This window comes from Electrophorus electricus, chromosome 4, assembly GCF_041902795.1.
Source record: "Electrophorus electricus isolate QZ-2024a chromosome 4, ASM4190279v1, whole genome shotgun sequence".
Classification (NCBI taxonomy): Eukaryota; Metazoa; Chordata; class Actinopteri; order Gymnotiformes; family Gymnotidae; genus Electrophorus; species Electrophorus electricus.
The window spans coordinates 3,188,553-3,205,018 of NC_137500.1; the positions used below are offsets into that span (position 1 = coordinate 3,188,553).

Consider the following 16,466-nt stretch of genomic DNA (forward strand, 5'->3'; position numbering starts at 1 on the left):
TTAAATAGTTTCTTGGAAATGAGCGAAACAACGGAAACAACACTCACTCCAGGAAAGAAGTGCGTATGTCATTTGTGCTGGCAGGGTGTGGGGTGGATAAGAGCTGGAACTGTGGATCTCTCAAAGGAGAATAAGCACAGCCTCTTCAGATCTGAACCTTCCACACATCATGCGTTTTGCACGATCCAGAATACTACTGCAAGCCTTGTCATCAAAGCTCAAATTCTCAACCTCTCCTGAGCTTCACCAGCAAACGTGGTGTTCATGGCATCTGAAATACTTTTCGTTTTCTCCGTTTTCTAAAAACATGAGGCGGGCCCCCAAGGTGGCCACATATTTTCTGGTTGAGTAAGGAATGTGGTTGCATGCCTCACGCATGAGCCAAGATTCTGCTCTGACTTCAGTAAAGAGAGAGAAAGAGACTGTGTGTGTGTGTGTGTGTGTGTGTGAGAGAGAGAGAGAGAAAGAGACTGTGTGTGTGTGAGAGAGAGAGAGAGAGAGAGAGAGAGAGAGAGAGAAAGAGACTGTGTGTGTGTGTGTGTGTGTGTGTGTGTGTGTGTGTGAGAGAGAGAGAGAGAAAGAGACTGTGTGTGTGTGAGAGAGAGAGAGAGAGAGAGAGAGAGAGAGAGAGAGAGAGAAAGAGACTGTGTGTGTGTGTGTGTGTGTGTGTGTGTGTGTGAGAGAGAGAGAGAGAGAGAGAGAGATCTGTGTTCATAGCAAATGAGCTCATTTACTCTTAGGTCAGAGGGAAGAGCGAGTGAGAGAGAGAGGGTGGGAGGAAGAGTCAGTCGATAAAGAGAACAGCGAGCGAGGGAGGGAGAGAGAGGGAGGGAGAGAGAGAGGGAGGGAGAGAGAGAGTGAACAGAGGCCGCACAACAATAGGGAGCTCCACTTTCAGTTGCTGCCACACGGACGGAGGAAGGTTCCGGACGCTCGTCAAGGACGCACAGGAAGCCCGGCCTTTCCGTAGCCGTCTCTGCGTGTGGAGACCACGTCCAGTGTCCGCGGCTGGTGAAGCGCGCTGGGAGTTGGGCTTTGGCCGCCACCGATGCCTGCAGACGTGGTGCTGGTCTCCCCCAGGCCCCCGCGGCCGGGCATGAGGCTGAAGATGAGGGTGCGCAGGATGAAGGAGGCGCGGCAGCTGCGAGGTGGGTCTGTTGCTCCCTGGGGCTGGCGAGCCTCGCGACCCGGGACCGCTCAGATCTGCTCTCTTTATCTTTCTTTGTCATTGTTTGTCCTTACGTTTACATTTTTATTTATTTTTTTTTTTTTGTGGTTCATTTTTTTTTGTGGTCCATTTATTCATTCATGTTCTTTCTTTCTTTCTAAAATAATTGCAAAGGTCCATTAGTCACCCTCTTTTTTGTGTGCTTTGCTCCACGGTTTATGTGATGCTATACTTTTCTTTGTTTTTTAAAAACTATAAGATTTCCCAGACAAACTTGTTTGTGGTGCAGAGTGTGTAGCACTCTGAAAAATAACCACAGTGAAGAAATGACACATCCCGATAAGCTACCTGTGAATGAATAGGTGTATCTCACCCAACACGTCACGTCATGCTCCATTACACTATGCACGTGTGTGTGTGTGTGTGTGTGTCTGTGTGTTGAACGTCTTTGTGCAAGCAAGAGTGTGTATGCATATGTGAGTCACTGTATTTGCTTTGTGCTTTGTCACTGGGCAGCGGTTAAACGGTTGCTGTTATCAGCCCATTCACTTATATTGCAAGACTGTTGTGCGTGAGGCTGCTGGATTGTTTTTGGGGAAGAACAGCAGGAAGGGTAATAGAAGGGTAATAGAAGCAGCGGTTAATGGCTTTGCTTGTGTGTCCTGCCCCAGGACTTTTTTATCCTGCGATTCGGCCATGCGTGACTACAAGCACCGGAGGCAAAGCCCTGCTGCCTGTGATGTTCCTCATTGTGCAGCATGCATGTGTGCTATGATGTCATACGGGCCTCATTGAAATGGTAATGTGTGTGTGTGTGTGTGTGTGAGACAGAGATGGAGGGGGACAGATGGAGGCTGCTCCTCAATGGCGTCATGTCTCCTGCATCTGGAGGCTGAAAGGCTGGGGGAGGGTGTGTGTGTGTGTGTGTGTGCGCGCACGTGCATGCGTGCATATGTGTGCGTGTGTGTTTGTGAGCTCCATTCATCCCCATCAATGGCTTTGCGCTGGTGCTGGTGAATGGAGAGTGTGTCTGGGGCTGGGCCTATAGAGTGAAAGGCTCCTAGCAGAGGAGGTCTTGTGCCCCGGGGTGAGTGATGTCAGACGCTGGGGTTAATGCACTCCCAGGCCAAACGCTTCCTTTACAAACTGAAAGTTATTTCATCAGAGCTAAACATGTATCTAGGCTACAGCTAAGGGTGGAACACACTGAGTTCACACTGTAATGCAACGTGTACAGCATTATAGACAGTTCAAATAAGCTTATTAAACACCCTTAAATGATGATGATAAAACAACAAAATACGAAAAATTGAAACTACGTTTGTGGAAGTGTGGCTAGGCGAGAGTAGGCCGTGCCGTTGGACGGGTCTGGCTGCAAGTTCAGTGCCCCACGTGCTCTGCATGAGCACTCCATCTGTGTGAGGTTCATCCGCACCAGGAGTTTCAGCCCAGTAGCTCCACGGATACCTGCCAATGCCCCCAGGCAGGCAGAGAGACACGGGAGGGGTGCGAGTGCGTGTGTGTGAGTGCGTGTGTGTGAGTGCGTGTGTGTGAGTGCGTGTGTGTGAGTGCGTGTGTGTGAGTGCGTGTGTGTGAGTGCGCGTGTGTGTGTGCGCGTGTGTGTGCGTGTGAGCGGCTCCCAGCTGATCCAGTCCGGTGGCATTGCCACTGCGCATAGAACAACATATACACACACACGCAAACCTGCACACACCCTTCCCAGTGTCCTCTCTTACAACTGCAGAGTGCAAAAAGTGAATGATGTCATCTGTATGAGTGCGTTGAGCATAGTTCATGTGTGCGCGTTAGTTCATGCTTGTATCCACGTAATGTGTTTACTGTGTAATGTGCGTGCCATGGCTGACTCACTGGGTATGTTTGGGTTTTTCCAGAATGACTGGGTTAAGATGGGTACGATGCATCGCCTCGTTCGCGAGAGCAGGCCTTTCTCTGAGCGTCTGGCCCACCCTCTGAGACGGGCAAGCGGTCTGTAATCTCGCCATCGCCGTCGAGACCCACTGAGCAATGTTGTTTAGCTTTCTAACCACCTCGGTGCCTTTTGGAGTCCAGCACTTTCCTCCTGTTTGCGTTTCATTTGTTCGGGAACGCGATGCTCCTTTAGGGTCCTCGTGTGAAGCTCGTCTAGGAGTGACGTGGAGTAGCGGCAGAAGCCCCCCCAGAGTGCCCCGTCTAAGATGCCCTTCCCAAGTCCTCTTCCACATCCTGCTCTCTGCCTCAAGGCCTAGGACAGGATGTGTGTGTGTGTGTGTGTGTGTGTGAGAGTCCTGCGTGCAGAGGCATACACTCACAGGGGAGGGGTGGTTGTTACGAGGACCAAGGCCGGAGCTGCACAAGGTCTCCGGTCCCTCGGGGGTGTTGCTGACAAATGTTGACATAACCCTCATGGGCAATGATGTCAGCGGGCCCTGCTGGCGAGCCGGTTGAGGGAGAGAGCACTGTGGGGTGGGGGAGTGAGACCATGGCCGAGGGGTGGGGGCTATAGCGCTACAGGATGGGGGTTGCTGGGCTTTCTAGTTGCAAAAGGCCGATCTGTTCCACCCGAAGTCACGAGCAGAACCCTCTACCTACAACGGACAGCCTGCTGTCGCCCGAGCTCTCCGAGAGCCGGGTGGTCAGAGTGGGCGGGTGGGCTGACAGGTGTTCAGTGGAGCCCGTTAGCCGTGGTGTGCTTGTGGAGCTGTGGTTAGTCGATGGAGTGTGAAGGCTGGATGATGTCATGCGCTGACACCCCTGTGTGGACTCTCTCACTCTTTGTTAGAAACCTGCTTATCAGCTCTGCCTTTATTTGCCTTGACTCGTTTTACTCTGTGCTTCTCTATTTTTCTGATCCTCCTCCTCCTTTCCCCCCCACCCCACCCCACCCCACCCCACCCCCTGTTCTATGCTGTCACTCTTGCTTGCTATTCACGCTTTGTTTCCTGGTTGTGTGGACACAGTGATGTCATGGCTCTCTGGCTGACTGCTGTGTGTGTGCGCGCACGCGCGTGTGTGTATGTTGACTGTGTATTGACTGTGTGTGTGTGTGTGTGTTGACTGTGTGTGTATGTATGTGTGTGTGTGTGTGTGTGTGTGTGTGTGTGTGCGTGTGTGTCCCAGATTCTCATGCAAGATTAAGGTCTAAACCCATCTCGAGGCATTTCCCAGCTCACCTAGTTCTACCGCTATTGTCCTCTCGTCCACCCTCAGCCAGCAGACATTACACAACTGATTTGTAAAACAGAGTCGTATGTACATACAAAGTGTGAGTGCGTGTGTATGTGTTTATGCACGTGTGCGCGTGCGCCTGGTTGTCGGGACGATGTTGCCACAGCCACCTCTGAATCGAGTGCTCATTCCCCAGGCTTGACGTGACCGTTCAGTAGAGGATATGAGGTCATTCAGGAAAGGGAGCCGCGAGGGCCAGAACCGGAGCCGCCTGCCTCTTAAAGAGACTGCGCCCTTTTTAGCGAGCCACCCATGTGGAAAGCACTCTTAAGAGACACTCCTCTTATCCCTTCTGACCTGCCGTAACCCTCATTAGCTAATGCGCTGTACCTTCAAGGCATGTAGTCCCAGCAGTGTAATCGTGCTCATGATGACTGAGTTTAGCCTTAAGCAGTGTTGTGATTAGAAACACACCCTAACCCTGCTAACCCTGCTTGTGATATGCAGGTTTCCAACAAGCTCTTTCTGTGCTCATCATTATTTAATTACTCTCAAACTGGTTTTTGACTTGCTCTGTTTTCCCAGAACCACTTCGTTCGAGACAGATTCTTTTTTTGCAGTTGCTTTGTTCAGGTTTAACTCGAGGCCCTGCGGGGTGTCGGTGATATAATAAGACCCGTCTGCGGTGATGCGCCTTTTCTTTTCAGTGGTGCGATCGAAACGCGGGTTCTCTGGTCGCGGCATTCGGCTCACGCGCATTCCCTCTTCCCCGTGCAGGTGGGTTTGCGGCCTTCTCGTCCTGCTTCCCGGGCCTGTGTGAGGGGAAGCCCGTGGCCGTTCTGCCCATGAGCCTGTCCCAGCCGTGTCTGCCCGTGGCCAACGTGGGGCCTACGCGGATCCTGCCTCACCTCTACTTGGGCTCGCAGAAGGACGTACTCAACAAGGTAAGCGAGGCTGGAACCCGGCATTTGGTCCAGACTTGGTCCTGTGCGTCCTGTAACCAAACTCACACACCCTTTACCCTTTACATACTCAGGGTGCTCATGTTTAATCCGATTGTTGTGTATGTTGAACACGTATGCCTGTGAGCGTTGCTGACTGGCTCGGGCTAACGTGGTTGCCTCTCTCCCAGGATCTGATGGTCCAGAATGGCATCACGTACGTGCTGAATGCCAGTAACACCTGCCCCAAGCCGGAGTTCATCTCGGAGAGCCACTTCATGCGCATTCCTGTTAACGATAACTACTGTGAGAAACTTCTCCCTTGGCTGGACAAAACCAACGAGTTCATTGGTAAGTGCGCGCCGGTTGGAGTGTGCGTGCGTGCGTGCGCGCGCGCTCGGCGTTCTTGGGAAACTTGAAATGTGACACCCGTCCCTTTTTTCGCACATTCACGAACACTTGGACTCGCTCTCTTCACGTTTGTAAAAAAGGGACGGATCAGAGCTAAAGCCCACCTGTGAAAAGCAAGCAGCTCAGGCTAAGAGGGCCCCAGGAAGAACGTGATGGTTTCACCCGGCCTGTTCAGCAGATTAGATGTGCCTGTTCTGTAGCGTGTCAGTGGGGTGTTTGGTTGTCTTTTGTGTTCACTCATGTTTGTCTCCCTTCCCCCTTTGCAGACAAAGCCAAGGTGTCCAACTGCCGAGTGATTGTCCATTGTTTAGCGGGCATCTCTAGGTCTGCCACCATTGCCATCGCTTACATTATGAAGACAATGGGCTTGTCATCAGATGATGCGTACAGGTGAGCCCGCGCCGGCGCTTTGCAGCTTAAATTGCATGCTTTTAAAAAGCTGTTCTGTGCCCTTGTAATATTAGATCTATTATCCCAGTCATAAAAGTGACTTGCATAGAAATGTGTAAACAATGGTGGTTATGGTTTTTTTTGTTTGTTTGTTTGTTTCGTTTCTTTCCCATAACTTCACAGGTCACACTGGGACACGGTACACATGTACCGTGTCTTATCCCAAAGCCGAGAGTGCAGAAAGGGAGGGTTGCACTGTACGTATGTGCAGACGAAAATAAAGCCCACGTTTCTCTCCTCCCAGGTTCGTTAAGGATCGCAGGCCTTCCATATCGCCAAACTTTAACTTCCTGGGCCAGCTGCTGGAGTTCGAGAAGGGTCTGCGGCTTCTGAAGGCGCTGTCCTCGGGTCAGGAGAAGGGCGAGCAGCTGGACGAGCCTGGCGAACCCGGAGGAGAAGCGCCCCCGAAGCCTGAGGGCTCTCGTCCGGAGGGAGAGGCAGACAGCAGCGAGATGGAGGCCAAGCTGGTGTCACCCACGTCACTGCAGCAGGGCTTCAACAGCCTCAACCTGTCGGTCGAGCGCATCCTGGACACCAACCGCCTCAAGCGCTCCTTCTCGCTGGACATCAAGTCTGTCTACACGCCCAGCCAGTGTCCTCGCCTGGCACCCGTCCACGTCGAGGACGTGCCCAAACTCTGCAAGTTGGACAGCCCCGGTTCTGGGGTCGCCAACGGCGTGTGCCAGCTGTCGCCGGCTTCGGACCGCCCTGGCTCGGCTGACTCCCCGAGCCCGCTGGCAGAGGGTGGGCCGAGGGTGCGCTCACGGCGGAAAAGCAAGCACAGTGGCAGCAGCGCAGGCAGCTCGCCAGTGCACTCGCTCGGCCGAACGCTGCCCGTGCGCAAAAGCCCCAGCCTGGATGACAGCCTGAAGTCATCGCTGCTGCTCAGCCTTCCTGCGGTGGGCACGGGGCCGATGTGGACCAAGCACCGCGACACGGTGCAGGCCACCACGCCCGTCACGCCCACGGGTGACACGCCCTGGTTCTATGGCTCGGAGTCTCTGGGCGGCGGGGGAGGGCCGGTGCACTTCACGCCGCTGGGCTGCGGCGGCGCGCTTCCGGGCCCATGCGACGCGGTGCGCCTCCGGCAGAAGGCGGGCGAAGCGCGGGAGTCACGGGCCAGCTGGCACGAGGATGCCGCCGCCGCCGCCGACAAACAGTTCAAGCGACGCAGCTGTCAGATGGAGTTTGAGGACGGGATCTCGGAGACGCACTCCAGGGAGGAGCTCGCCAAGATCGGCAAGCAGTCCAGCTTCTCAGGCAGCATGGAGATCATCGAGGTGTCCTGACAACCGCACTGCAAGCTGGGACTGATGGATAGAGGCAGACAGGCACCCCCTGCAGGCGAGGAGGAGTGAGGGAGGGTGGAAAGGGCCTGTTTCGGACTTGGGGAGCATTCGTTCACGCTTAGCCTCAAGGAAATGACTGATTAGGAGAAATCGGACATTCGGATTTCTGGGACTGGGGAGCTAGGTGGAGGCAAATTTCACTCTGTCTCTAGTGTTTCTAAGCCATCACCATCCCAAAAAGGATTTGGGAGGGTGCTAAGGACTGATCTGCTGTACTGTACATGCACAACCAAACCCAGGCGCAGAATAACTCTTCTCTCCGACACGTTCCTCTCCAAAAAAAGCTTTACCAGCCTGACTGTACTGATTAGAAAGCATGGCTCAGTCTCCTCTGGTCACCACTGCATACGGTATTAGTCTACCTTACACTCAGTGTAATTGCACCTCCACATCACAAGGGGTCTCTACTGACAGACTGGAAGCCCTGGTACAGACTCTGATCTAATGAAGGCTTCTTTGTGTACCATCTTTGTCCTCCCTACTCCTGTATCCCAGAAAGAGCGGAATTCTGGGGGAGGATGCAGGAATGTTATGAAGGAAAGGCATTGTGGATGTTCTTCTCGCAGTGCCCTCTGTCACTGTTTTGTTCTTTGTGTTTGTTCTTTTACCTTTTCCCAAATTTCACACCCCCCCCCCCCCCTTCCCCCACCGTACAATGGGAGGGGATGAAATGAATGACCACCCAGCTTATCCACACTGAGCATGCTCCACAGCTGCTGGGTTCCCTACAGATACATAGTATATACACTATACACAGCTATTTCAGTGGACGTTCTTAATCCTTTGGTTCTCTCGGTTTTAATTTATTTTATTTTATCCTTTCATTCTGGTAATGAGAAGTAATATAATGATTGTGGAATCTTTTATTGTGTGTGTGTGTATGTGTGTGTATGTGTGTGTATGTGTGTGTATGTGTGTATGTGTGTGTGTGTGTGTGTGTGTGTGTGTGTGTGTTGACCTCAGTTTTTCGCTGTATGGTATTTATAAAATCACTCACAAAACTGATACAGAACTACAAGCAGTATGTGCTATTTTGTCCATTTTTTGTACATTTTCCATTTTTTCATGTATAAGGGAGAGTGATTATTAAAATGAGTTCGTATGGTATTTTTAATGCACTTTCTTTTGCTTTAAGGAGTTTATGAATTGTTTCATCAAAAGGGTACCACAGTGCTTTTACACACCATGCGTTCCCAAACCCCTGCTTCAGTGTCCTGAACTGTCACGAGCTGTGACGTTCAGAACGGTTTCGGTATGTCTTCAGCCCGTTGGCTCTGAAATATTATAGGACTGTAAGCATGTGTATTCGACAATAATCAGAAGTGATAGCTCAGCTTCCTAAAATGACCGTAAGGCACGTCAGTGCATTTTGAATCTTAGATTTGAGCTTTTTCTCTACAAGCACATATGATGAATGCAAATTTAAAATGTTGCCAGGGACTTGGAGGGTTTTCCGGTTGTCTCTTTTATTCTTTGTATTTATGCGTTTATTTATTGTTTATGCGAGACCGTGCAGATGGGGTGTAAGTGACTAATTCAGAGGGACCTTTGTGAACCCAAATCATCACACAATATTTTGGACAGGAGGTCTCGATCTCTCTCTTTTGCTCTGTGAGTCTCGTGTGTGCAGGGGATAAAAAAATAAACTGACTCTACGTGATATGCTAACTAACGTATAAGCTCATAACACACCAGCTGTGGTGAGTCAGATCTGGGTTTGTGTTGGGTCCAAGGAAGACATGGTGGGCGGAGACAGAGATGATAGCACGTGATGCTTGAGTTGGGCTCAGGGTAGGTGCAAACAAGTCCCATCTCTGAGCTGTGGGTCCCCACACAGCTGCCCCTACCTTCCTGGACTAATCTCCCCACACCTTTTGGCCACATTCTGTCTTGCTCACTCTGTTGTCTCATTCTGGCTCACTTTCTCTCTCTCTCTCTCTCTCTCTCTCTCTCTCTCTCTCTCTTCCCCCCCCCCCCCCCCACACACATATATATACACATTTATGTTTGTCATTTTCTCCCTTCTTTGTTCCAAAGATTTAAAGACATCCCTTGGACTGGATTTCTGGGTGTACATGTGAAATGGTGTCGGTTGTTAATTTCTGGATGGATTCTCATTTCTCGCTTCTCGATGGCAGTCCTTCCTCCTGTACTTGTGCTGCTGTTCCTTTTCTTTGTGTGACACCTGTTTTTCTTTTCTTTCCCTTTTCTAGATTTTTAAAGATATTGTTATTATTTAAGACATGTAATGAAAAGATGCAGGCTGTCCATTTTGCTGAATCTGTTTAATTGTGGGAAACAACTTTTATTATTATTATTATTATTATTATTATTATTATTATGTTGTGTAAATAACAACGTATCTACAAAAATAATTGATATAGGGAACTTTTTAAGAGAAAATCCTGATAGGCTGCTTGACGCAAAATACCTCAGGTTCTATTCAAAGGCTTTTCCTCCCCTTGTACCTGTTTTGTGAAGATGAAACAAAAATATAAACATTACAAAATAAGAGCAGATCTGAGTGGTGTTTCTCTTCCACTGAACCCATTTTTAATGTATAAATACATACATGATGTAGTGTTTATTAAAGGTTCTTGGGGTCTGTAGACCTGCAGCCGTGCTGCTTCTGGAAAAAGGAAGGCAGGAAGGCGGACTTCTAAACACCCAGCCGGCAGCACGGCACCGCGGGCAACTACCGCGCAAACTAGAGCCCTGCTATCGGTGTGCTCCAAGAGGGAATTGAATGCTCACTAAACAGGTGCGGTGCTTCAGCATGCGCCGTGAGAATGGGACTGCCTGCGAGATCGGTGGAGTAGCTCGGGCTTTGATGGCTAATCTGCAGCCCTGCTGCCAGGGGGAGCGATCGTACAACAGCGTCGGCGTAGCCATGCACGTCTGCCACAAGACTCACATCTGGAAAATACTGCATATGCAGAACAATCACTTATCAATATGCTTCTCGTGGTGCATGCAGTGCATGCGGTGTTCGGTCACACATTGGCCTGGGTGTAGATGAACCCTTGTCTGGCTCCATTTTAATGTCAGTGGTGTTTTGCCGTTGAAAGTCACTTTTAGCACAAGTTTAGGAATAATCTTGGTCTCAGAAGCCGGCATGTAGTATAATCACACCGGTGCATTGAAAGAAAATTAGACTTGGACTCCTTGGATAGATACGACCCTGTCTCACGGACACGGTGAAGCCTAACTGCAAAGGCAGTCAAAGGAAACCCAGTGGAGAAATGCCATAAAAAGAATAAAACTTCCTCTATCACCTCAGGAAGATCTTTGCCACAAAAAAAAAAAGAAAAAAAGAATATTTATTATACATGCAATTTATTAAAAATAAAGTTCAAGTTAAATTTTGGTCTAAAATTAATTTAAAGAAAGACTCAAGAGATAAAACCTGAATTAAAATGATTAATAAAAAAAATTAAAGAACATAAAGTTAATAGATTCAAATTAAACCTATAAAGAATAAATTAAGAATTAAAAGAAATAAAAGACATTGCCACAGGATCTGTAAGCAGTAAGCTGCGAGTTTCTAGTGATTTGAGAGTTCTTCCCAGCTCACAGCACTGTGTCGTATCAGATACACTGGTCCTACCCCATGAGATTTATAGACCAGTAATAATACCTAAAAGTCAACTCTGTAGTATACTGGTACCAAGTGTAAGGACTTCAGAAAGGGAGTCATGGTTTCTCTTCATTTGCTCCTAGTGAGAACTCTAGCAGTTGCAGTTTGAATCCACTAAAGCTGTTTGTTTGTCTTTTTTGGAAGGATTATTAGGAGTTCATTAGACTAATCAGTCCGGCTGAAGATAAAAGCACAGGCAAGTTTCTGTAGGTCTGGTTTTGTCAGGAAATCTCTGCTCTTGTTGATGTTGTTAAGGTGATAAAATGTAGATTTAGTAACTGATTTGATGTGACTGCTAAAACCAAGATCATTGTTTTAGTACACCAAGGTTACAAGCTAGCACTTTTTCTTTAGCTACTCATAGGTGCATGCGGATGTGAGCCCGCGGTGCGCTGTGCTACTGGAAGAGTCCTCTGCTTCTCCTATTGTTTGCCTCCATAAAGTCCCTCTATTATGGCAGGGGTCCCCATTGAAAGGGGAGAGGAAGTCAGAAAGGTGGCACAGAGACTTCATACACCGGTGAACACGACACAACGCCAGCAAGGTCACACCCTGCCCCTGACACTCACATACGTGCACATGTATGCAAGCGAGAGCTGAGGGCCAAGGTGTTACCCAGCAGTGAGAAAGGCCCCTTGTTTGCCCAGGAGTGCTCTCAGTCTGAGGGGAAACCGAGGGAGAAATTCCCCTCTTCCGTACTGGGGGATATTTCTTTCTCCACTCATCTTGCGTTTGATTCTCAGTTCAGCTCCCTGAACCCGAGTGTGTACGTTCGGCTTTTTGTTTGTCGCCTACCCAAGATATCCATGCTTGGAGGAGGGAGGGACAGAGGGAGGTGTATAGCCCTTTACAGGTTAGTTGTAGCATGTGGTGTCCAGATTATAAAGGACAGCGTTTCTGTAGCAATAACAATGAGTAATCCTCCCATAAACCCATGCTGACTGGAGAACAGCTGACCATGACTGCATAATGAAACACAATAGATTCCTCTGTTTCTTTCTACTTCAGCACCAAAGCTAAAATCCCCACCAGTGAGGTCATGAGGGCATTGAATTGTTTGTAAGATCATCCTTAAAAAGAAAACATTCAGAATTTGCTTCTCAAAGAATTATGTGGGAAACATGCTTTAAAACTTAAACATAGTGGACTTCACCCATAAATTGTGAATCTTTTCAGTTTATGGTTATGATGATTCAGTTAAAAAGGTCACCACAGCCATTTTTAGGTTTCTAAGATGTGTGTGTGTGTGTGTGTGTGTGTGTGTGTGTGTGTGTGTGTGTGTGTGTGTGTGTGTGTGTGTGTGTGCATGTGCATGTGCGTGAGAGTGTTCCAGAGGATGTGATTGTTCCCAGCCGTAACTGTGATGTGTGCCAGAATCATTTTGTGTCCCAGAGTTTATATATGGAAACTTCTAGAATTGTTACATCAGAGCTACATTCCATTCTTTTGGAGTCCCTCTGGCCTCAAATTACTTCTCCACAAATGACGAGTGACTGAAATGACCTATTAATCAGAAAACAAAATGAAAAGATTGTAAACAACCTACTGGCTCGAATCCACTGAGAGAACTCTGTAAAAACTAGTTTAACACGTCCAGTACCTTTTGCTATTTTCTCAAAGTAAAGATAATACCCTATTGCACAAAAGGAATTCAAACAACTCTTGATCAGTATGAACTAAAAAAACAACAGAAAAATGAAGCAACTGAATGACATTACAACACCACCACCAACAGTGAGGGTGACCGTAGAGAAACAGTGTCAATGTCAATAGGGGTAGAGTGCATATAACAAAACATATGAGATCACTTTGTGTGTGTGTGTGTGTGTGTGTGTGTGTGTGTGTGTGAGAGAGAGAGAGAGAGAGTATGAATGTGTGTGTGTGTGTGTGTGTGTGTGTGTGTGTGTGAGAGAGAGAGAGAGAGAGAGAGAGAGAGAGTATGAATGTGTGTGTGTGTGAGAGAGAGAGAGTATGAATGTGTGTGTGTGAGAGAGAGAGAGAGAGAGAGAGAGAGAGAGAGAGAGAGAGAGAGAGAGAGAGAGAGAGAGGAAGCAACACTACCATGTTCTGGGCAGGGTCCATGCCCTGGTGCTGAGGAGGGTGAGGTGCTTCCTGGAGAACAGCCCCGTCACTGATGATATCCAAGGTCTCCAGTTTAGCACACCTTCAACTGCTGGTGGGCTTCACTCTAAGGCTCATAACACATTGGAATATTAGGGGTCACTCTAGGTTTGGTGTTGTTAAGTTTCCACTCGATTCATTCAGTATGAATGTCTAGCATTTATAATATGGAAAGGATAGGTGTGTATGGGGGGTGTGGGGGTTGGGTATGTATGGTGATGATAGGGACTTTTGGTTTATGTAATACTAACCACTAGTAAGGAATTCCCCAATATTACCAAAAGAGGTATTGGTGTCCATATCTGTTCATATTAGTTGTTTGGTTTTGATGAAGGCACATATTTTATTGTTATTTGTGCTGTGTATTTGTGCTGCCATCTACTGGTAACTTTTAATGGTGCGGCACTACTGATATATCAATCAGCATTTATCAACACTTTGTTCAATCTCTCTCTCTCTCTCTCTCTCTCTCTCTATATATATATATATATATGGATCAGACCAGTACTCGCCCTAAGGAGCTGACCTCACCATGAATATGTACACCGTGCACTAATGTTCAATCTCTCATGTTGCCTAAGTTAAAAGCCAGGGTTCAGAAGGATTTTAAAAATGTAATATATATTTATGAGCTAGTCTAAAATTCTGATTAGAAATGACTGCTTCTACAACAGAGTACACAAATTCAATAACTACAGCGCCATCTGCTGGTTGATTGTTTCATTACGCATTGTACCGCTGTGTACCTAATACCACACGCAATCATTTTAGTCTCTAAGACTGACTTGGTTCAAAGCGCAGAATCAGTAGGTCTGTCAGTTTTTAAATGACTTCTAACTTGTATATGAAACAAAAAAAGCTTAATTGAATTAATATGTTCATGAATTTCGCCGAATCGGCCGATTAAGTAGTAATAAATCATATATATTGACATAATTTAAGAGATGTGTTTCGAAATCCATTCGTATATTATTCAGCCATTTTTGGTGCAATTATGAATCAGTTATTCAGTGTGCGTATGGGGCTTTTGACTTGTCGGTGTTTTTCCTCATTTCCGCAGCGCACCGGAAAGCTAGTTGTGTCTTATCGAGGCTCGACCGATGCGCCGCAGCTACGGAAATGAAAGCGAGGGTCGCGTGTCTGTTTACTTCCGGAAGCCTCCTGGAGCAGAAGGGCTCGAGCGTTACTGCGGCGACGGAGGCTCGCGGGTCCGTGCAGGCGTGCAGCTCGCGGGCGCCGGAGGGAACACTTCGCGTGGTTTTGTCGCAGGCGGGAGCACGCAGAGCTCGCGGACAGACCCGGTGATTGTTGAAGGTCCTCCGGAGCTGGTCCACGGTAACGGACTCTGCCCAGGCTGGGCGTGCATTCGCGCAGCCCGGTTAAGCCACGGCACGGGGGGGGGGGTTGCCTTCAGCTGGCGTGGATCCTCCCTGCCACTCACACGATGGACTGGTTTATGGGGTGAGTGGAAGATTTCTTACTCGTGCTACTTAAATCCTGCCATCCTGCTGACAAACACTGTGAGTTCGAAAGGACCATCGTGTTCTGGGTCACTCTAGATAGATACAAGTTGGTTAGTCAACTACCAGTCACACATGAGGTAGCCGGGGAAGTTTGTTCACGCGTGAGGTCATGATGGTTGTGCTCACTCGTGATTCTCTGGAGCCGCATTTCATTGCCATCCTCTAAATATGAGCTCCTGTCTGCAAGGTCAGACCACTGCAACCAGTGTTTCTACAGCAGGTTACTGGAATCCAGACCACTGGTGAGATGATGCTACTTTAAATGGACACAGAACCGGGGGCCCTGAACTGAACATGATGCATATTGACCCCTTGATTTTACAGCAGTTCCTCTTCATGTTCCTGTTCGTGAACTGTTGAAAGGGACACCCGCTAACGCCAGTGCTGTCACTGTTCATCCAGAGCTTTGTATGTTACTTGCAGATTTACGGATGGTATCTTTAAAATCTTGAGCAGGTTATGGCACTGCTTCATTTCACGATGTTAGTTTTAGTACACAACATGGATTGGGAAGCATTCTTTGCTTAGGGCATCTCAGGTCGTAGTGCATCTCCAGCTCATTACTGTTTATACAGCTCAGTGGTTTGTATGTTACTTTAGAAGCCCACAGCTTCTGAGTCATGAGTGGGTTGAAGTACATGAATGAGTAAATCAAGCACATTATTGCAAAAATGAGTAACCAGTGAGAAATGGCAAAGCTCTCACAGTCTAGATGTTTTGACACAGGTACTTGACTGAAGGTTTGCCTTCTGGGAACCTTGCCAGATCCAAGTCTTCATTTTACCGTGCTTGGTGTGTACCCTAGAGGACTGCGCTGGCTTTTCTGATTTTGTTTTGTGCATGCAGACCATCATATTATCTGGGCCAGGATTTAGATGCAGTGTCTGGTGTTGCGTCTGTTAAGTTCCCCGTGGTATTGTCCATGGACAGCCTAGCAGACGACATGTCGCGGTGCAGCTAGCACCGGCTTCTGAGATGTCCAGACAGGGTATTGCATCACTGAATAGATGCCCCGCCGAAAATGGATCTTTGTCAGCTTATCTGAGTCGGCCCAGGCGACAGATGTTTAATCCCCTCCGCTTGAATGATTTATGGTAATGGAAGATTGGGATAGAGACTATTAGAAATGTAGGCTATGTCACTGTAATATGTCAGTAGATTTCCTAGCAGTTGCTGTAGAGGCTCAGCTAGCTTCAGAGTTCTCATGTGAGAGCAAGCTTGTTTTTTATGCTAATAAAGTGTCAGCAACATTTGTACTGAAGTGTTTTTGCTTTGTTCAAGCAGAATTAATCTGAATCTTTGCACCACATCCTCATATAGGTCGGCTATTGGATTTTAAAATCCATACCAAACATGGGTGTTGCTGTGTGTGGTAGCTCAGACTTAATGTCATGGTAATAATGGCGGAGCCCCTGGGTAATATGATATTAAGGGTAATATGATAATAATGGCAGGCTCTGTGAGTGAGGTCAGTGAACTTGGCTGTGTTGTGTTCCTGTTTCCTGTTGGTGTCTTGTACACTGTGCTCTATCCCTCATCATGCTTAGCCAAACTAAAGAGGGCAGTGATACTAGGGGCCTCAATGCCTCTTTTTAATTTTTTAATTTTTTTTATTCACCGCCCTTTATTTCACTTCCCTTGTGATTATTTCCTCCTTATTGTTCACCAATTCGGTTCGGTAAATGTGGGAGACGTGGGCCT

The 16,466-nt window shown here is 48.0% G+C and overlaps 2 protein-coding genes across 6 annotated transcripts in view; both read left to right on the forward strand.

Moving 5' to 3' along the window:
* The window catches only part of dusp8a (dual specificity phosphatase 8a), a 33,938-nt gene extending 23,940 nt beyond the window's left edge, over positions 1-9,998 (forward strand). For 4 of the 5 annotated variants that reach the window (XM_027015200.3, XM_027015201.3, XM_081711815.1 and 1 more), the window contains exons 4-7: positions 5,111-5,277; positions 5,466-5,625; positions 5,952-6,075; positions 6,380-9,998. In XM_027015200.3, the coding sequence (XP_026871001.3) occupies positions 5,111-5,277; positions 5,466-5,625; positions 5,952-6,075; positions 6,380-7,424 (1,496 nt within the window). In that variant the 3' untranslated portion in view covers positions 7,425-9,998. Of the gene's footprint in view, positions 1-717; positions 1,149-5,110; positions 5,278-5,465; positions 5,626-5,951; positions 6,076-6,379 lie in introns of those variants that run through there. The other variant, XM_027015202.3, reaches the window with a different exon arrangement.
* Positions 9,999-14,375: 4,377 nt separating this feature from the next.
* The window catches only part of mob2a (MOB kinase activator 2a), a 33,953-nt gene continuing 31,862 nt past the window's right edge, over positions 14,376-16,466 (forward strand). Inside the window, exon 1 of the mRNA XM_027015176.3 lies at positions 14,376-14,703. Coding sequence (XP_026870977.1) covers positions 14,687-14,703 — 17 coding nt within the window. The 5' untranslated portion in view covers positions 14,376-14,686. The remainder of the gene's footprint in view (positions 14,704-16,466) is intronic.